Genomic DNA, 21711 nt, shown 5'->3' with positions numbered 1-21711 from the left:
TTTTGCCTTGCACCGCCCGATTCATGGCCGATCCCCCTGAGTGGGTTGCGCAGGGTGTCTACCAACGGGAAAACCGGGAATTCTCAGGGAGTTTGAATAGCCTGGAAATATTCAGGGAAATACTCAGGGAGTTTATGCTTCTATCAGGGAGAACTAGCTATCATTTTAATGAAAGGGAACAAGAGTCACGGTAATGCTGGCTCTATTAATAGAAAGGGATCGTAACGAATCGTCTTTGACGCCGTCTCATCGGCTGGAGGAGTTGTCAGTGTAAAGTCAACGACCGACTTTGCGGACGCCCGATAATTCGGACGGCTTCGCGGCACCACCACGTACCCCATATAGTCAATGTGTAAGAACGTCTGAAATTTCGGACGCAAGAACCCTTTGCCGTCTGATTTCGGATTTCTTGCTGTGACCGCATTCCCGAAATGGCATTAATCAAAGCCACCACCGCCGTCAGTTTGATTACCTCGACATCGAACCGGCGCTTTCGCACGCAGATCCGCTGGCTGCCATAGCCACCACAGCGGCGAACGGTAGGCCTAGCTGCTTCGACGTTTCCTATTTTAAGCTTCTAGGCGTATGGCGCCGTGTTTTTTCATTGAAATCGTCGCTGTCAGCAATGACACCGACTCCGCCTTTGTAATCACCGCCAATGGCTTCGAAGCTCAGAAATCACGACGCATTGCATAATGCCGGTTCTCGAAAGTCATTTTCGCCGTTGTAAGCAATATACGCGGTAAAACATAAGCCCAAGTATTGCGGTGAAGCATAACAAACGTGGGAAGGGGCGATTTTCACGGGACACAGTAGGTATTTCTTAATTATACACGTGTGCACCTGCCATCTCCTGACACAGTACGAGTACCGATGTGCCTAATAACTGTAGTAGGCGTTCAGAGCTTTTTCCAATGTGTCTTGTTACGAACGGCCGGCGGGGGCTGGCAATCTTCGGAGAAGCGACCGTCGAACTCTGCGCGGCCCGCTGCGATGACTCACTTTGTGAAAAGAACAATGCGCCTCGTCAACGCCCCGTTGGCGCCGGGATGTCTACTGCGGCGACTCACATCGTAAGGACGACAATACGACAGTCCCCAACCGAACGGCACCGGGATGTCCACACACAGTCGACGGACCAGGTATTGTTAGCGGGTTCGCCGTCACCGTCATGGTTTGTTTGAAGTGGTGGAACTCCTATAAGAAGGTGTTTTTCGGTGCCGTCTCACGGGTCTTAAAATTCAGGTCTTAGAAGTCGTCAGTCAATGGACAGACGCGGCGGCCACTGTCTGCGGGGTCAACTCTGGGACCAAGAAGCGCCTGCTCAGGGCGAAAACGCTCTCACCTTAGTGTGGTTAGTGAAACCTGTGTGGAAGTGAATGTGTAAGCCTTCCTCCTCAAAGGCGGGTCGGCTACGATGAATTTGGACACTCCGAATTGGTCTACGGTTGAACGGCCGTTTTCCCTATACTAGCGATCTAGGGAGGACAGAGTGTTTATAAGCAGCCGTGGCGCAGCTTCCGGGTGTGCATTCTCTTTCAGTCATGCTAGACTGATGAACTGTAACGTCCTCATGTAGATACTGTAAATAAATCCCATATTCCTCATTCTCGATGAGAAAAAGTCTCTCGCTTCAGCAACGTCCTCAGCGTGGATGAGTTGCACGACGGCATGGGCCAGCTACCGTCTATTTCATGCCCATTATAGCCTGTGGCGATTTGAGCCCTTAACGGGCACCTCACCAGGCCCGATAGCAAATTTTGGTTATACGCTGGAAGTTGTTACTTGTCTTCTAGAGAGCGTTCTACCGCAAACAAAAAATCAAGTCAGCTTATTAACAGCCGAGATACAAATATTCCAGTGCCGCGAACCCATGATTTCAACAGGTGGGCTCCACTGCATAGCGAGACTCCCTCTTCACTCGTGCCGTCTAGCATTCGCAAGCGAAATTCCTTCCCTGCGTTCTCCCATGCCGGACCTCGAGGATCGCGTGACACACGTCACGGGCCCCGCCTTCACTTTTTTTTTTCTCCTTGCTTTTTTTTTCGGCGATGCGCATTTCCGTTGGCAGCGTTGCGCGGGAGCTGTTATCGTTTCGCGCAGCGCACGATTTTGCGCGCTGTGCACAAGGGCCCATGACAAGCGGTATCATTCCGTGCTACACGAACACTGAGACGGACGGACAGACAGACAGACAAAGAACTTTATTAATGGTCCTGAGGAACCGGCGTTAGGGTACCTCCCTTTTCAGGGAGTCCCCGTAGCCGTCGCGGGCCGCACCCACGTCGGGGTCGGGAGATCGTGGTCCTCCGCCCTGTCGCAGGCCCTCTGGACAGCCCGTAGTTGCTCTGAGAGGTCGCCGCTCTTAAGGGCTGCCTCCCAGTCGGTTAGAGTGGTTAGCGATGAGCTACGTAACGCAGGGCATTGCCAGAGCATATGGGACAAGGAGCAGTACGCCTTCCCACAGTCTGGACAGTGGGGTTCTACATTAGGCGCGAAGTGACTGAATCTGCCCCTGGAGGGAAATGACCCCGTTTGAAGCATGCGAAACGCCGACGATTGTGGTCTATTAAGTTTAGGGTGTGGTAGCGGAAAGGCCCGCCGAGCAAGTTGATAATGTGTCAAGATTTCATGGAAGGTGAGAAGCGAATCCCTGTACAGTCCTAAGTCGCCGCCCGTGAGTCCACATGAACCGCCGCGGTGTGTAAGACCTCGCGCACAGTCATGGGCCAACTTATTGGCGTTAACAAGCTCAGAGTGTACATTGATACCCATATGGGCCGGGAACCATTTGATGCTATGAAAACCAGCAGCCCCCTCGCTGCCGAGGATGGCCGCCGCCTCCTTTGAGATCGAGCCGGAGGCGAAAGCTCGGGCTGCCGATCTGGAGTCTGTAAAGATGTTGGAACGTAGAGGGTCCTTCAGTGCTATAGCTATAGCAACCTGCTCGGCTACTGTTGAAGAAACCTTCCGCACGGATGCTGAATTAATGCGAGTGCCATTGGAGTCAACCGAAACTACGGCATAGTGATCAGAGCACTCGTACTGGGCGGCGTCAACGAAACATGCCAGATTCAGAGTGGCAGCAGTCGCTTTTAACAGGGAACGAGCCCTGGCTACCCGGCGCCCTACATTGTATTGAGGGTGGACGTTACGGGGCATGGGATCTACCTTGAACGTATCTCGGACCATGGGTGATAGGGTCACGTTGCGCTCCGTGATTTCCTGGTGACCGCATCCAACGGATTCGAGGATGCGTCTCCCCGCTCGCGATGATGATAGTCGTATTATTTGAGCCACTCGTTGGGCCTCGATAACCACTGATAGGGTGTTGTGCATGCCTAGTTGCATGAGACGCGCGGTGCTGGTAGTGAGTGGTAAACCCAGCACGCGCTTGATGCTTTTGCGCGTGAGGGCGTCGATTTTGGCCTCATCCCGTTTAGACCAGCGCAACGCGGAGGCTACATAGTTAACGTGGCTCATCAGAAACGCGTGGTAGAGTCTGAGTAGATTGCTCTCGCTTAAACCCCCTCTGCGGTTCGAGACCCTGAGGATAAGCCGAAGCATATTCTCCGTCTTCGAAGTAATGCGGGCTATAGTCTGTGAGTTGCCCCCGCGAGATTCCAGCAAGAGTCCGAGGACCCTGATGGTATCCACTCTGTGAATTTGTTGTCCGTCCCTTGTATAGAGGGCTATGGGAACTTGATCTAAGGTTGTGGAGCACCTAACCCCCCGTCGGGTGGGCCTATACAATAGAAGTTCGGACTTGGTTGGTGACAGACTAAGGCCCGTGTCTAGTAGAAAGTGTTCTGTGATGTCGAGCGCCTCTTGGAGCGCACTCTCAACTGCAGCGTCAGACCCTCCCATGCACCACACGGTAATATCATCCGCGTAGAGGGCGTGACCCGTTCCTCTTACTGTGGCCAGTCTGTCCGAGAGGCCCTTCATGGCGATATTAAACAGTAGGGGAGAGATGACCGCCCCTTGCGGGGTGCCTCTCGCTCCCAATGTAAATTCCTTTGATTTGATTTGCCCTATTTCGACAGTGGCCTTGCGATCCCTGAGGAAGGAGCTAACGTACGCATGGAATCGTGGCCCCAGGCCCAGATCTGAGATGGCGTCTAGTACGAACCGGTGCGAGATGTTATCAAAAGCCTTGGACAAGTCTGGAGCAAGGATGCCCCGAGTGTCTCTAGTGTCGACATCAATGATTTGCCTCTTTATAAGTAACATGACGTCCTGTGTGGAGAGTGCCGGCTGAAAGCCGACCATGTTGTGAGGGAATAACTCATTATTTTCTATGTGCCTAGATATACGGTTGTGAATGACATGTTTGGCCACCTTACCCACGCAGGACGTGAGCGAGATGGGCCGCATGTTCTCCGGCCCAAGAGGTTTGCCTGGTTTCGGGATGAGCACCACTGAGGCTGTCTTCCAGGAGTCGGGGGCTAGGCCCGTTTCCCAAATTTTATTGACCTCCCCGGTGAGCAGCGCAACTAATTGTTCGTCCAAGTTCTGGAGAAGCTTATTGGAGATGCCATCCGGGCCCGGTGCAGAGCGACCGTTGAGCGTTTGGAGCACCTCCCAGATTTCGGATTCCGCGAAGGGGGCGTCGAGCTCCCCCACTGCTCCCCCCCGATAACAAGGATAATCCCCGTCACCGGAGTGGCCCAGCGGAAGATACTTTTCGGCCAACTCTTGCAAGAAGACGTGTTCAAATACGCCCGCCGCCTTTTGATTATGAACTATGCGATCGATGGCTAGTCTCTGCTTTTGGTTTGCGAATCGTCGAGATTGAGCAGGTTCCATTTGCCCCCCGTTCTCATCTGCCCATCAACCGAGGAGCACACTTCATTCCATTGTTGTTTGGACAGTTCGATGGAATGAGTTTCAATTGTACGATTGAGCTCCGCAATTTTCTTACGAAGCCGGCGGTGGAGTCTGTGCGTTCTCCAGCGGTGCAGGATGGAGTTTTTGGCTTCTAGGAGGTGTGCAAGGCGCGCGTCCATACGATCTACCTTTAGGTCGGTCTTAACCACCTTGGTCGCAGCTTGTACGTCCTTCTGTAGTCTTGTGAACAGACTATCGAGATTATCGTAGTCGGTCTGGTCCGCCTTCCGTATTTTCCGGAAGGCATCGCAATCCGTCACTTTAAATTCCCTGGTAGGGGCTGTGCTAATCGTTAGGGTAATCTCCACAATGAAGTGGTCGCTGCCCAGGTTCTCTTGCAAATTTCGCCATCCTGCTCCGGGGGCGTTCTTGACGAACGCCAGGTCCGGAGTGGTGTCTCGGACTACCGACGTGCCGGTTCGCGTCGGGTATTGAGCATCCGTAATCAATTCCAGTGAGCAGTCAGCAACTGCCTGGACAAGGAGATTGCCCATGGTGGATTGGCGGGGGTATCCCCAGGCATTGTGGGGGGCATTGAAGTCACCCGCTATCACTATGGCGGCTCCCTTGCTCAGGGCCACCGCCTTTGTCATGATCGTGGCGAATGCCTGCCGTTGATCCGACGGGGAGCTGTATATGTTTAAAAGGAAGACACTGCTCTTAAGCCAATTGTTAGGGATAATTTCGACCATAATGATTTCCGCCCTAGTTTTGCCAATTGGTAATTTGTGTACTTGAAAGGAGCACTTCCGTGCGACCAAGGTTGCTAAACCACGCTTTCCTCCCTCCCGTATCGATACAACCCGGTATCCCGGGAAGATGGGCGCGTCATCGAGAGTTTCTTGTAAAAGAATTACGTGCAGTTTTACCGCCTGTGCCGAAACGAATTGCTGCAGCGGAGCTTTGCGCCGTTGGAAACTGGCACAGTTCCACTGCCACACAACCAACTTATTGGGATTGACCGCCATGGTGATTGCCTTGTATTGGCCATTCCACCGTCTTGTTGACGGGGACGGCGCTTGCGGGTAAAGGTGCCCGACGGGGCTCCCTCGAAGGCTGTCTAGCCGTAGCTAACGCGGCCTGTGCACTTTCCAGGGACGCCATCCTTTTAAGGAGGACAGTCACGCTTTCAGCGAGCTGCTGAATTGCCCGCTGCATGCTTTCTAAGTCTTTGTTATTGGACTCGGTCTGAGACTGAGACGGAACAAGTGGATCGCAGAGCATGATCACGCGCCGAAACATGCTAGAAGATGGCATAGTGTCGGCACCTGCGCACGTGACCGCACGACCGTGGGAACAAGTAGACGAAGCGGAAGTACATCTCTCTTGCTTCGGTGCGAAGTAAAACAAAAAAAAAACACGCAGACATTCCGTTTGTGTGTATTATTATTTTTCTAAACTTCAATTCGTCAATTCAAGCAACAGATCGCACAGATAACAGATGTTGTCTTGAATAATTCTCGAAGTCACGTGTCACCACGAGCGACGTCACACTGCGAACTCGAGTACGTAGGCGCAGGGAGGCGACTACGTCAGCCTTCGGCTAGGAGCGCGGCGGCCGCGAGAAGGAAAAACGGCGTTTGGTTTGAAATTTCAGATCTTTCCGCGGCGCGTAGCGACGTAATACTTTGCAGACACGATCGTTATCAAGCAATGCATGCTCTGCGCTTGTCAGCTGAAAATGGCCAGACCTGGTGAGGGGCCCTTTAAGGGCAGTAGGAGACATGCATTCATTTTTTCGAACTGCCTGTTTTTCGGACGTTTTTGCGGCCCCTAGGGAGTCCGAAAAATTGGACGTTGACTATATAGCTGACCAAGAGAATGCTTCAAATTGTCCGTGACGCGAACGCGTGGCGGAAGGAGGACGACAACAGAAAGGACCGACGCATTGAGGAATGAACGAGAAAGGGAGCGCGCCGCCGCTTCTTTCAAGAAGCTTGAGTTCAAAAAACAAAGTGTTGGCTGAGGCCGAGATGCCGGTGTCCCTCATCCAAACCAAAATAAACTATTTAAAGCAGTGAAACGCAACACTGAGGCGTTGTGCGCTGGTTGAGAGTAGGTCAGGACAGTTGAGGTTGACTTTCCAGCTGCTGAGAGAGAATATTACTTGTGACGAAGTTCGGGCCTCATAGCAATCAGCTTGCTATCAGTTTATAGAAATAGCTCATATTCGAAAATATTTGTTGTTTCATGCATCTCCTCTTCATTCGTATTTGAGAATGTACGACTGGATTTGTAATAAGTTTTGCCATGTTTTTACAAATATATTTTATTCGCTGTGCATTTTACTAACCCCCCCCCCTTCTTATTTCTTTTGAATAAAATGAACGCTACTTCTTACTGTTCAAACTGGACTAAGTCGTATTTTAATTTTTTTTAGCATGCTTAGTAGATAGTGACAGCGTCGGGCGACGTGGTGTCCGGCCGTCTTGACATAACGTTCTGTGTCACTCAGAGAATTTTGCAAAGGAACGTAGGGAAAACCTGGACAGCTCGGGAATTTGAGAATGTCAACTTTGGTGTCGCCAGGTAATTGAACAACAACAACAACAACAACAACAACAACAACAACAACAACAACAACAACGACGACGACGACGACGACGACGACGACGACGACAACAACAACAACAACAACAACAACAAAAACATTCTAGCTTTGCAAAGGCATGCTGGAAATTGCTTCACCCGAGCGTCTCCTTTTACCGTGCATGCGGAGATAAACATGCATATGAGCACGCAGTTCATCGCAGCACACAGTTTACTACGTATACCATGGGATATCAGCTGCATTACTCGATTGGCAAAGTTTCTAAACTTCATCATTCGTTGAATAGAGCAGTCTAAAAAAACTTCAAGGAGGGAGGGGAGGCGGGAGCGAAACGCCTCTCTCCTTAAAATCCAGCGGTCTTGAGGGAAGGTCAATTACTCCAAGGTGAAACTTTTATCTTTCAGTCCGTCATGTATTCTCGCGCTCTTCCACAAATTCTGGGCATTCTAGCGCAATGTTTTATAACAACATGAGCGTGGCAGAACGACACGCTGGTGAGGGCGACAGTCCTATCTTTTGTCGCCACGCTGGTGTTCTCGCTGTCTGGGTGCGAATACGATGTAATAAGCAGGCTGCCAATCAGCAAAGTCCCTCGTTCGCGCGGGATTGATATGGTAGGGATACGAAGGAGTGAAAGTGGTTAACAATGATCGTCATTGATACACGTTGGATGCTTTCTGCTACTCTCACCGTCGGTCTGTACGTTAGTGCTTTTCGCGCAAGACCGTCTGCATCTCCATTTCCAGACACGCCGATTGTGTGATGGAAGCCACTGGTAAAATATCCAGGTAAAATATTAAACAGCGTAGATGCTTGATGCTGCGTAAAGACTGATTTAGGCAAATGTGCTGCGGAAATCTTCTCTGGAGTAGCTGGAGTGCTGCTGTGCAGTCCGATAATATGACTATCGGTTGCATTGAGCAAGATCTAAGTTTCCGCAAGGCAACTTCATTTGCTATACCTTCGCTTGCCGTCGTAGAGACAACCCCCGCCCTTGTGAATTGCTCGAGTGTGTGGTGATTAGGACTGTTCGGCACTTTCGCTAGTGCGCAGTGATGCGGAAGAAAGACAGAGAGTCATTTATGTGCGTTTATAAAACTCAAAGCAACCTTTAAAATATGAATATATACAGAGAGTTGATGACAGCGTAACTGCAGTCAGTGTGTCCATGGGCAACACGGTTCTCGGGCTCGGCACGCTCGGAAGCCGCCGCGGCAGCAGCCAGGGGACGCCTTGTTCCACACGTCCTCGATGTCTGGCTCGGACGCCGCTCGCGACCGATGTGCTACAGTCGCACGTCCAGCACGACCTCGGTGCCCAGCTCGTGCACCGCTCGCCCTCCACGTGCGGCGGTCACACGTGAGGACCTCGTCTAGCACAGCAACATCTGTGCCGGACTGAAACGCTGCTCGGCACGCTCAGGTGTGGCAGCTCAGGGACCGGCGGCCCTCGGGTCAGCCAGCGTCTCGAGCACTGGCAGCAGGGGCCCTGGGACGTCCACGCTCGGCTCTGGGGTCCTGCGCACCTTGCCACGGACGTCTCGCCTGGCAAGAACCCTCGCCTCGTTCCGCCCAGGAGCTCGGAGCTGCTGCCCGCCTGGATCGAACACCGCGAGCGCGCCCTCGCGCTGCCGTGCTCGTGCACCCGTTGTCTTCCTCGTCGTTCACGGAGCTTGGTGGCCGCTCCGATCTTCTAGGGGCGACTCGCATCACTTACATATGACAGAGTGTAATAACTTTTTGTGAATACGGGTCCTATTGTTGCTGTCGTCGTCGTTCATAAAATAATAGAATGGGATGGTTGGTTTCTAAGCCGACTGTTTGAAAAGCTGGTCGCTTGTGAAGCGTCACTACGCTCCTACCATATAGTAAGGGATAATAAAACAACAACAACAAGAAAACATATCACACGCAGTCACGCATGCTGTTGAGATATAATGGCCACTGGGCGCAGAAAGTCTCGGGCACAACGTTATGGATATTGCTTAGCAGTGGGGCACCGGTCATGGTTCGGATGGCGGATGGAAAAGAAGGAAAAGAGCCTGCGCACCAAATTAAAGAACGTCTGGAGGTACCAGAACTAAATTAATTTGAGAACTGTGCGTGGAAGAACAACGAAAAAAAGAAGGATTTCTATGGTGATGGTTGCGAATTATATTCCTAAGCAGAATTTCTGTTTCTGCGGAATGAGTAATTCATCACGTGAGTGCCCGTATAGCTTTCGGCAGGAAGAAGAAGAAATGGCCGCTGCCGACACTTCGCAGTCGTCGCAGTCGAGTTTATTTGATCATAGGCTGGTTACGCTCAGGGGAAAAATGTGGAGCGCGATCAAGTGCACTACATGCGCCATCGTCGTGCCGCTGGCCGTTCTCACCATCGTCTTATTAGCCTTTCCGGTGCGTCGCAGGGCGGTACACGGCAAGCTACGGGGCGACATGCTGTCCTGGGACGCAGATTTGCCCGTTCGTCCGATTCATTACGACCTACAAATCAAGCCGAATTTCCATAACGAATATTTTACCGGCGAAGTGAACCTCGTGGTGGAGTGCGTGCGCGACACGTCGTTGATCACCATGCACTCGAGCGAGTTGCTCATCAAGAAGGCCGTCCTGCGCGATGACAGCGGAAACGACATCGACGTAGCTTTCTTCACAGACGAGGACGCCGGGATGCTCGATTTGAGGCTGGCCTACAGAATGCTGCTGTCCGGAAGCCGCTACAACATCACCATCGGCTTCAGCGGTATCATGAAGAAGGAAGGAGAAAATATTTTGCTGCTGATTGACAGCTATCCGGACGCTGGCGACTCGTCCAAGATTGTGAAAGTGTGGACGTTCGCCAAGCTCAGGAGCGCTCGCCAGATGTTCCCTTGCTTCGATTTGTCAAGCCAAAGGGCCACTTTTGATGTACGCGTGGTTAGGCCAAAGTCGTTCGTTGCCATCTCATCGGCAGATAAAAGCAGCTGCAGTGACGTGGGCATTGGCGACCGGGTGCTGTGCGCCTTCCAGAGAACCATCAGAATCTCGCCGGACCAACTGGCGCTGATCGTGACCAACCTAAGCAGCGTCACTCAAGGCAAGGTAACCCTCTGGTCTCCGGGACTGTCAAACCTCGCGGAACTTGCCGATAGAATTGTGACCGTCTGCGAAAAAGAGATCGAATTTGTATTTCCTTGCAAGAAGCTTCACATCGTTGCTGTCACAACCGTGGGCAAGCTCGTGTCATCCAAGTGGTGTGTAGTGATTGTCGAGGCCAGGAAGCGGGTCTGTTCATTGACTGCAGGATTTATGAAAAATAAATTCAACTGCGTCGTTTCGCTCGTAAGCCAAGTGCTGTTCATGTGGCTGGACGCCGTCGTCGTTTTTCCGGACGACGGCTATCGCTGGCTCAGTGTCACATTCTCCGTTTACCACAGCTTCAGAGTGCTGGGAGTTCTCTTTCCGACTTGGGGTATCGATGAGCTCGTCGCTCTTCGTGTAATCACCTCTAAAAGTTCCTACAGGGAGCCGCAACCCCCGATCAAGAACGCTCTCGCTCTTCAACAGCTGCCGGAGTACGCGAGCACGATTGTCTGGAAGTCTGTGGGAGTACTGCGTATGTTCGAAAACGGTGTCACGTCCGCGAGTTTCATCAGTGGCATCACCCGATTGCTAAAGACCTTCCAGTACAAGACGGCGAGCGCCGAGGACGTGTTGAGGACTCTCGATCCCACATGTGACCTGTTGAAGAACCTGTCGACTTGGCTTTCAGATCCAGCCTACCCGCTTCTTACAGCGCGTCGCACCAACGCGACGTCTCTGGCAGTGCAGCAGGAGACATTCCGGGACCTGACCCGTTTCTCTTACCCTTCACGCCACGCCTTGCCCATGACGGTGACTGTTCAGAGGGGCGGCAGGCAGGAGCCCAGTTTTGTAACCTGGATGGCTAATACGTCTCAGATGCTCGAGGTTCCCGCCACTTCTCCGAAGGACTGGATCATTGTTAACGGCGACGGCATCGGATACTTTCGCGTCTTGTACACCCCGCTGGACATGGCGCTCATAACAGAGCAGCTCAATAAGGACCACAGCGCATTCACGCCTGTCCAGAGAGCCGTCTTCATCGACGACTTCTTCTACGCGGCGCTGAGTGGGCGCATCTCGTCGAACCAATTTGCCGAGGCTATTAAGTACTTGCCGTCTGAAGACGCCTGGCTGCCTATGATGACGTACCTAGAACTGGCCGCTAATATCCCTTACCAGTGGCTGGGCGCTTGGAAGGCCGGAGGCGTGCTCGATTGGAGGGCCTTTAACGTGAAATTTTGCTCTCGGGCATTGGTCGGAAATGTGAGACCGCAGCGAGAATCCGCGAAAGCCCTCTTGCACGAATCTCTTGTCACCCACTGCTGCGCCTACCTCAGATACGCGTGTCCACCGCGGCCCTAAGTCGGCAGGCATATGAGCACTGGCGTGTGCGGTGTTCGATCGTCAGACCTCACGGCGAAGAAACTCGTGACAGTTGATTACAAATGAACTTTTAATGTTGCAAGGCAGCCGCTGAAGTTGGTGGTGTAGGGGCAGATTTGGTATGCGGAAATAGCTTGCGTTAAAGATCTTCAGAGAGCCCCGTCATATATGTATCTGAACGTAAGATGTGGAGTTGCTCATTTTATTCGCAAAACTGTTGCGAGTGCGTCTGCAGATTATTTACGATTATATACTGTGCATAACATTACTGTTCACTGCACCTTTACCCTTTACGAGCCATAGACGTGGTAATAACCTGAAGACGTGACAGGGTGAGAACCAAATCTCCATTTATGCCAATGCATGTGCGCTCTAAGGTAGATGGTGTTGGATATATCACGTACCGCTCTATAGACCGAATCGTTCGCGTTGGCATGCAGCAGTTCTATGCTCGTTAAATGTCTCATTTAATCAGAATGTTCACAGGTATTGAGTTTCCGTGCGGCCGACTCTCTGTGAAAGCGTGCTTTCCAAGCTAACAAGAGTAATCCCCAAGGCGCGCTTCTTTCTGGGGAGCCCCCAGCTATACAAGACCGAAACGAAAAGGAAAATGGTAATTTCAAGGGCAGTGCTTCACTGATCGAAGCCATATCAGGCTGCCTGAAAACGCGGCGTTGTGAGAGACAATTTTCCGATGACTATCCATGCGTAGCGCGCGGAGATAGTACAGAAACCATTGGGCGTGTCTTGTTAGCGTGCAGCAGTATGCACACAGGGGTAAATGAGCACGTAGTTAAGCTTACCGGCGAGGCCTTAAATTTTGGGATACTTTAGGAAAGGAGATATAATCTACGGCGGGATAATAGTGAAGAATGGCTGGAAGATTAGTGGTGTAAAGAAGGTGGGTGGGTAAAACGTATATATAATAAGAAACGTTACTTTTATAGAGCAGTGGAATACCTTTAGGATCTGATGGTTTGTTGACACAAACCACGATTTGTAAGGGTAGGGACAAAGACGCGGCAGGAACGTGAAAATAACGAGCTTAGTGGTACCAGCCACTATCTCGTCTCAAAGGAGATGCTCATAAATAAATCTACTAGTAAAATCAGCCAAGCGGACTTCAGCGTGTCTACGGAAGCGTGTCGCCAAGTAGCTGCATATTACACGCGACATGAGTTATGGTGCGTTGAATCATCTGTTGAATCGCACTGCGGGCGAGTTACAACAAATGATTGAGAACCTTAACAGGCAGAGTGTAAGAGTGGGATTGAAGATTAATATGCAGAAGACAAAGATAATGATAACTAACCGGACAAGGGAACAAGAGTTCAGGATCGCAAGTCAGCCTCTATAGAGTCTGTGAAGGAGTACGCTTACCTAGGTCAACTAATCACATGCAGGGAACCCTGACCATGAGAAGGAAATTCACAGAAGAATAAAAATGGGTTGGATCGCATACGGCAGACATCGTGAGCTCCTGACTGGGAGCTTGCCGTTATCATTGAAAAGGAAAGTATACAATCAGTGCGTTTTACCGGTGCTGACATATGGGGCAGAGACTGAAAAGATGCTTGAGAACAAGTTAAGGATCGCGGAAAGGGCGATGGAACGAAGAATGCTAGGCATAACTAAGAGACAGAAAGAGAGCGGTTTGGTATAGACGCGAACATCTAAAGAAAACTAACGGGTGCAGACGATATTCTAATAGACATAAAGAGAAAAAAATGCGCTGGGCAGGTCATGTAATGCGCAGATTAGATAACCGTTGGACTATTAAGGTGACAGAATGGGTACCAAAAGAAGGGAAGCGCAGTAGAGGACGGCAGAAGACTAGGTGGTGCGACGAAATTAGGATATTTGCGGGTGCTAGTTGGAATCGGTTGGCACAGGACAGGGGTAATTGAAGATCGCAGGGAGAGGCCTTCGTCGTGCAGTGGACATAAAACAGGATGATGATGGTGATGACGAATTGCTGTTATATGCAAATTGCTCAGCTATAACATATCGTGTGCAATATATGGTACGTGATACTATAGCATGCCGTTCCATTACTTTTCAGCTAATAATTATAACAACGCGTTTACTTTACTGTAATAATTTTTTGTATCAGTATGCAATATAATCTTGAACGTGATGGTGCTATGAATGAATGAATGAAGGAATGAATGAATGAATGATCTTTATCCTGGCTTCATAAATAATAATGGCAATGGTAGGCACAAGAACAGCAAATGTAAATGCAAGAAGGAAGGATGAAAAAGAAGGATGAACAGAAGGGTTATAGAGGGGCGGCACTAACCCTCCTATATGAATGCTGGCTACACTCTAAAGATAATGGGAGGGGCGCGAACTCCTTTATTTATGCTTGCTTGCCTTCGAGAGTGGCTCACACCTACTATGGGGGATTTGTAACTCTTCGTCTTCATCTCCGAGATTTTCGAGTGTTTTCGTGCTCCCCGATGAAATACATTTACGCCGCTTGCTCCAATCGTATGAATTCACTCTTTTCGGCTTACTGAAGATATTCTTCCTGGCGCAAAGTAGAAAAACATGAAACAGGAAAACTGGAAAAAGGAGAGAGACAGAGAAGCGCCGATGGATTCACCCCGTACTCCACTGGAAGTACGGGATGACTGCCGCAATGAAGTTGCTGCTGCATATGGTGATGCTTTTCATGATGGCTGCTGTAGACGCGCTGACGTACACCGACTCAAAACTATATATATAGGGGACAGGGTCCTCTGTCAGGGATATGTGCTTTCAGCTCCTGTTCGCGCTCGATTGTCGGCGTTTTCAGTCTGTAGGCTGTTGTAGACCGGTAACGCATGATCAGAGGGTGGAAGAGAAACGTTTATTGAGTTACTTACGGTTACATAGCCCCGGGAAGACTCTGCCAGTGGGAAACGGGCTCCTCGAGGCGAAAGAGGGCCGCTACGTGCCGCTCTCTGTTTTGCTTATGATTACGTGGCGAGAGCGGCGTCTCGGGAAACGTGACTCTACACGGGACTGGAGCTGACGGCGGCTGCGGGAGAACATATTTCACAGCCGCGCTCTGATATTAGCACCGAGGAGCCGTGGGAGGTTTCACTTCACGCCCACGGTGTTAGAAAGCGCGCACGATGCACGCAGCTTACACGTGGGTGGCCTTCGGGTTCCCAACGTAGAGAATGTTTTGTCCCACCGGGCTGGTGACGTAGTGGCTGTGACGTTGCGTTGCTGATCAAGACTTGGGGTGCCGGCAGTAGCGGCCGCATTTCAGTGGGGGCGAAATGCAAGAACGCCCGTTTATTCCCGTGCATTGGGAACACCTCAGATAACCCCAGTTGCTCAAATTAACACGCGCGCTACGGGAAGGAAGAAGCGAAGGTGTACATACATGGCTTTTAATGGCTGAGTCATGCGGGGCCACCGTCCATGTCCTCTTCTCTCATGAACACAGACTGTAACGTCACCCCCGGGGGAAAAGCGCCTTCAGAAAGGCATGGTTTGAGGCGACTGAGGATACGCCGGGCGGGAAGTTGTTTTCTCGTCAACATGTTCTTGTCCACGCCTGCCATGCCAGTTCTTTTGCACACCGCCCGCTACTACAGGTGACAGGATATAAATAAACAAATAAATAAATAAATAAATAAATAAATAAATAGTCGTATCATAAGAAGCCAACAAACAGGGACACGAAGGAAAGCATAGAGGAAATTACTTGTACTCATCATTTGATTAAAGAAATAAATGATAAATGAATGGAAATGAACGTGAATGAATAAGCAACTGGCCGCAGTGGAGAAAAACACATGTCTTCGCACTACGTGTGCGTTGCTCTTATCAATTGAGCTACCGCGGTGCCGTCATGATATGACTAATAGAATCGGGCCTCTCTCTCTCTCTCTCTCTCTCACACACACACACACACACACACACACACACACACACACACACACACACACACACAAACACACACACACACACACACACACACACACACACACACTCTCTCTCTCTCTCTCTCTCTATCTTTCTCTCCCTCTCTCTCACACACACACACACGCACGCACACACACATACACACGCACACACTCTCTCTCTCTCTCTCTCTCTCTATCTTTTCTCTCTCTCTCTCTCTCTCTCTCTCACACACACACACACACACACACACACACACACACCAGTTGGTACATAGTTGAAGGAAAAAAAACACACATCATTGTAAAGAAAGTTACGGCTTGGTTGTCGGGCCGCGCGATGAGGAAAGGACACAAGAAAAGTAGTCGAACGCATGATGAAAACACAAACTAAATTTATGAAAACTACAATCACAAAAGACGTTAAGACACATGACATGACATAACTAGGCTAGAAGTTCTAAGGCTGCCGTGTGTCCGAGAAACAAATTTACCGTTAAAAGCAGCTCACGGTACAGTAGACTAAAGCCCCTCCATCCACGCCTGGTCGGCGATGGCGCGTGGATGGAGGGGCCTTACAGTGGACGGGAGACGAGAGGTTGCTGAAGTGAGGGTGCCGTAATGAGGGGCGACGACATAGAAGACGCTTCGTTGTTGGACAGGAAGAAGGTTGCTCTCCATAAACGAAGGACGACTGCTCAGTAGTCAGCCTGCATCAGAGCCGCAGTGCTTGTTGCACGAATGGTCATCCAGCCCAGCGAACAGCCTGCGCGCGAGCCGCAGTGGTCGGCGCGTATGCGGCCATAAGCCAGACCACGAACGGTGAGTGAGAGTGAGGAAACTTTATTGCAGGTCCGGCGAGGACGCGAACTGGTGGCGCACCCGACTAATCCCACGTCGGGATGGGCAGGTCTGTGCTCCGCTGAACAGCCGACCAAGGAGACGCCTTGCCAGCGATCCGCAACGCTCGCGGCAAGGGGTTACCCAGCAGGCCAAGCCACGCTCCGAGCTGCAGTACTCGTGCTGGCGCACGCCTCGGCCAACGGTCGGGCGGCAGGGTGGCCGCGTTCCCCGGAGCGTTGATCGCCGGCGCTTCGACCGTCTTCCGTCTCTCGCCGACGGGACGCTTGTCTTGCCACGAAGCATTTTGCCACGCGCTCGCCCGATCGTGGCCCAATAGTGGCATGGCGCATCTTCGGAATAACACAGGGCCGCATGAATTCGTTGTCGTCGGCGTCGTTTTCCTTCACTCATCACATATATATGTATATATATTAAAGAAGGAAAGATGCGGTTAGTTTATCAGCAGTGAAGAGGCATTGTTGCATTTTAGGGAAACAGGAAGGGGAGAAAAGGGAGGGAAGAAGTAGGATAACCTAACGCACAATCTAGCGCATTCTATAGCTGAATTCTAGTTCGGTCGACATAGAAATGCCTAGCGAATAACCTCAACCGCAAATGAAGTTGGACCGAAACATTTGACGCGCAGAAGCAACAGGCTAGGAAGAGCGACTTGGCTATATATACGCTATATGTTGCCTCGATTATATCTCTTTTTTGATTTGAATAAACAGGATTACAGTCATTTTCAGTAAGATGATGATACACACCACTCAGTATTATCTGGCGAACATTAATTAGATTTTAAGTGGCAGGATCATCGCTAGAATTATTTTCCCCGCACTCGCTTACATTCCGGAAACCAACGGACAAACCTGGCCCGTTGAATCAGCTGGTGTTCAGATTATAATCGCAATTTTGTTGAAACATACTAACATAGACCCACCAGCTTAACTTCAGACGCAAGTGTTCTGTTCGCGGGAACTGTTTTGTCCCTTTCACTGTCCTTACAGCTAAAGGAGTCAGGTGGGAAACGGCAAGAAAAGCTAATTAGCCCAAACCCAGCGCAGTTTAGAATTAGGCAACGCGCCAGACCGTGACTTCTTCGTTCCAAATTAATACTAAGCACCCCGCGCCAAGTGGCAGTTCGGAGGACCGTAAATTCTAGTTAGCCGAGCGCTCCTGTTGTGCGCTCGGATTTGGGCACGGGAGTAATTAAGATTCGTGCAGAGGAAGACGCTGTGCATGCCGAACAGCACGACCATGGATTACTGGGAATCCCTTACTGCAGTCTACGGCACACCCGAACAGGCCAAGCATGTTGAAAATTGCAGGCATGTTGCAGTTAGTTCATGCGCGGTTGGGGCGGGATTTGTACTGTGAGTTGAATGAACATTTATGACGAAGCACTTGCTTCAGGTTTCGCTGGCAAACGCGTTCAAACGTTGGCAACAAGCATCGCTGGCAAGCGCGTTCGCTCACTCGTTCGCGTGCGTATGTGTATGCGGGCACGTGCAATCACCTCTATACTTACCCTCACCCTCCTGCTCCTCGCACACATATGTGTGTATATACACACACGCATGCACTCGCACAGAAGCTTACACATTCACACTCACGCACATACACAAAGGAAATCCATCTGTGTGATACGTTTCTTACACCACGTGCCCTACGGTAAATCATCCGAATATATATGTATGTATACACCTGGGAAGAAATGAGTGAAGCGCGCAGCTAGCAAGCCAGCTGGAACGCCTTAAGCTGACTCTCCTAGGTATACTTTGTGGCGCAAAATACATTTCTTGAAAACGGACAGAAGGAAGGAAGACAGTGAAGGGCCAACACTGACTCAAGCTGACTCAAACAGGCAGAGCAGTATTTCGAAAATTCGCATACAGCGAAAACTTCATAGCAGACTCAGACACGAAAACCCGATTGCCGCCACTTCTTCGCGACTCTATCGCAGTTTCTCCAATACCTCGCAACATGCATACAACATACCGCAAAGACACAAGACAGGCAAGAGTTAGAGCGCTCAGCAAGAAATACTCAAAGAACCCAAACACGAGATATACGGATGCGGCAAAATACCCAGGTAGAAGAGCATACGCAATTACCATGACCAACAACCAAGGAAATGAGCTAGTCGCTGCCATTATACCGGCCAGAAATCCAGAAACGGCGGAGGAAGTGGTCATCGTCCTCGGCACCGCCACATGCAAAGACACGTACAGCAATCATCTTGAGCGACTCGCAAACGGTGTGTAGAAATCTACGAAAAGGCCGAATTTCTGCCGCACCAGTGAAGATTCTAAAAGAAATAACAAGACGCCAAGAACTACCCGAAACCTACGTTGCATGGACCCCAGGCCACGAGCACCTGGCAGGAAACGAAGCAGCACATGCTGTTGCCCGAGAGCATACCAGCCGGGATGTCCTGCCGCATTGTCTCCGGAAGGCGACAAGTGTGGAGGACATTCCCATCAACTACGCCGTAACATTGCAACATTACCGACTGGAAAGAAGACAATATCCTCTACCACATCCAAAGTTAAGCAATGAAGAAGCCACCGCCCTCCGCAGACTACAAACGAATGCGTATGTCCATGGAATTATCCACGGGATGCACCCCACCAAATTCTCATACCTATGCCAATATTTTGATGTACCAGACACCCTCCAACACATGGTGTTGGTGTGCCCACACAGCGAGAAAAACAGTGAAGATGATGCCGCAGAACCGTTACAAGCGATCGAAGAAACGTGAGAGGCAATGTTAAACGCACAGAACCTGGAAGATCAGCGAAGTCTTGTGGACCGGGCCCGGGCTGCGGCATTAGCCATTGGCTTTCTGGACTAAGAGAGCAGCCCACCTAGGGCGAAGAAAGAACACTTAATTTTCTCGCTGTTTCCCACAATAAACGTTTATTCCTCCTATCAGGTGACTGCGTTGATGTCGTGGCTGCCATCATCGAGCATATATGCCGGATGATGATGATGATGATGATGACCTTGATGTGTTTGGCGCATACCCACTCACGGGGATTGGCCAAGAGTCGGGCAGACATTACATAGGTGTTCAGGTAATAAATTTATAAATGTATAATTTTGATGCATAAATTAAAGCGAGTAAAGTTCAAAACGTTGACGTAGACAGTCATTCAATAATAAAAAAAGACTATATATATTATAAATGAGGCAGTAATGGAGGAATGAAATGAATAATACGGTCAACAATCAAATCAGTTTTATTCAATAATGATTTTTTTTTAAGGCGATGCATGTATTTCTGTGTGAGGACCCAAGCGCAGACGCTCCGAAAGATAGCAGTACCGCAGTGATCAATGGCAGGCCGAGCTGTCACACTGTAATTTCCAATGTCATTTTTCTCAGGGAGGAGAAACGCAGGCATTCCAGTAAGTAGTGTTCACTCGTTTCAATTGAGCTGCAAGAATGTCACAAAGGGGCAAGACCAGATCGGTGCATGTATAAATTTAGGGGTGGCACTCGACAACGCAGTCTCGTTAATGTCACTACCGTCTCTCTGGTTTTGCAAAATTTCCTGCTCCAAGGGAATTGTAAGTGGTGTAGTTTAAAGAGTGTATCTTCTAAACCTGACAGACGTGATAAAACCCGTCGCGTCGTTGGAGGAAAGGTGAGCACAGGGCCGCTGATAGAAGCCTTGGCCAAGCTGTCTTCCGCTTCATTGATAAATATGCCTTTGTGCCCAGGTGCGCATATTAATCGTAAACTCCGCAAATGACTTGGAGCCAGTGAGTACAAAGTTTTTAATATATGCGACTCGCCAGGAGCAGTAAGTGAAGTACACAGCGATAAAGAGTCTGTGATTATTGCCGCAGTTGTCCCGGAAGCTTGTAGCTTACGCAAAGCTGGTACAACAGCTAGGAATTCCGCTTGGAATATTATCCTGATGGCGATGATGATGATGATGATGATGATGATGATGATGATGATGATGATGATGATGATCTCATGTTATGGCTCTTACCAACACTGGGGGATTGGCCGAGAATAGCGTGCTGAAACGATTAGCTATTCTTTTGAAGTGCTACTTATTCGATGAGAAAAAAAAATAGGAAAGAGAGATAAGGAAACATACAAAAACAAACAAATTACAAGACAAAAATCTAAAAGTTATTCGCTTTGTTGACTGTATGTAACTGCAAACGGCATCAGATACGTCCCTGTGGCTGACCCCTATAATTGACGCATCGAAAGATAGTATGATTTCTGATGATTACATTAACCCTAATTTAGCAAGCGGAAATTCCAGATGTCTTTTTCTTAACAATTTGTATCGTCGACATACAAAAAATAATGATCTAGTAATTATGTTTCTTGCCAGTATGGACACAGAGGCGATAGCGTCGGACCAGTCCTGTGTAAATATATGTTTAATGGAGGGACATCGCAGCGTAATCTCGTGATCGCTACTTCTGATTGTCTTCATCGGGATTTTCCACGGAAATTTGAGGTGCTGATATTCTGTCCATGTTGGTATTGATTCACTGACATCTGTATGAATTGAATATTTTCTATATCTGATTTCTGCCACCAAAGGAAGAACAGGCATTATAGGTCCACTCAGGGATGCTCGCGCTAATGAGTCTGCCATTTCATATGAATGTAAGCGACAATGGCCAGGTACCCATAATAGCTTTAGAGAATTCAACTGTGGAGGAACTAATGTTAGAAACGTTTTTAGAGTTGCCGAATTAGATGAAGTTGTAAGCGAAGTACAGACCGAAAGGTAATCTGTTATAATGACCGCACTTATTGAGTTTGAAGGGAATTTCCGAAGCGCTAAAATCAATGCTAAAAGTTCGGCTCCAAAAACGGGTGTGAAATCTGGCAGTGTCAAGGAGAATGACCAGCCAAGAGGAAACGAGAAAATGCCTACGCCCGCCTTTTCGTTGTTCACTGAAGCGTCTGTAGCTATTATGTTATTTGTTTGTACGTGTGCTAGGTAATCTTGCAACAAGTTATTTAAAAAAGTGGCTGATTGAAACTTGGAGTTTGGGGGGGGGGGAAATGTCATCAAAATCTATCTTAATATTCTT

The 21711-nt window shown here is 49.7% G+C and overlaps 1 protein-coding gene across 1 annotated transcript; it reads left to right on the top strand.

Moving 5' to 3' along the window:
- Positions 1-9672: 9672 nt before the first annotated feature.
- On the top strand, positions 9673-12069 carry LOC135903688 (aminopeptidase Q-like). Its single transcript, XM_065434033.2, has one exon. The coding sequence runs from the start codon at positions 9681-9683 to the stop codon at positions 11862-11864; it is 2184 nt and encodes a 727-aa protein (XP_065290105.2). The 5' UTR covers positions 9673-9680; the 3' UTR covers positions 11865-12069.
- The last annotated feature ends 9642 nt before the right edge of the window (positions 12070-21711 follow it).

This window comes from Dermacentor albipictus, chromosome 1 (genome assembly GCF_038994185.2).
Source record: "Dermacentor albipictus isolate Rhodes 1998 colony chromosome 1, USDA_Dalb.pri_finalv2, whole genome shotgun sequence".
NCBI classification, from domain to species: domain Eukaryota; kingdom Metazoa; phylum Arthropoda; class Arachnida; order Ixodida; family Ixodidae; genus Dermacentor; species Dermacentor albipictus.
The sequence above is the reverse complement of the archived record's forward strand: the minus strand, read 5'-3'. Positions and strand labels throughout refer to the sequence as shown.

Excerpts from the sequence above, each read along its gene's own strand:
- LOC135903688 (XM_065434033.2), top strand. The coding sequence starts at position 9,681 with ATGGCCGCTGCCGACACTTCGCAGTCGTCGCAGTCGAGTTTATTTGAT.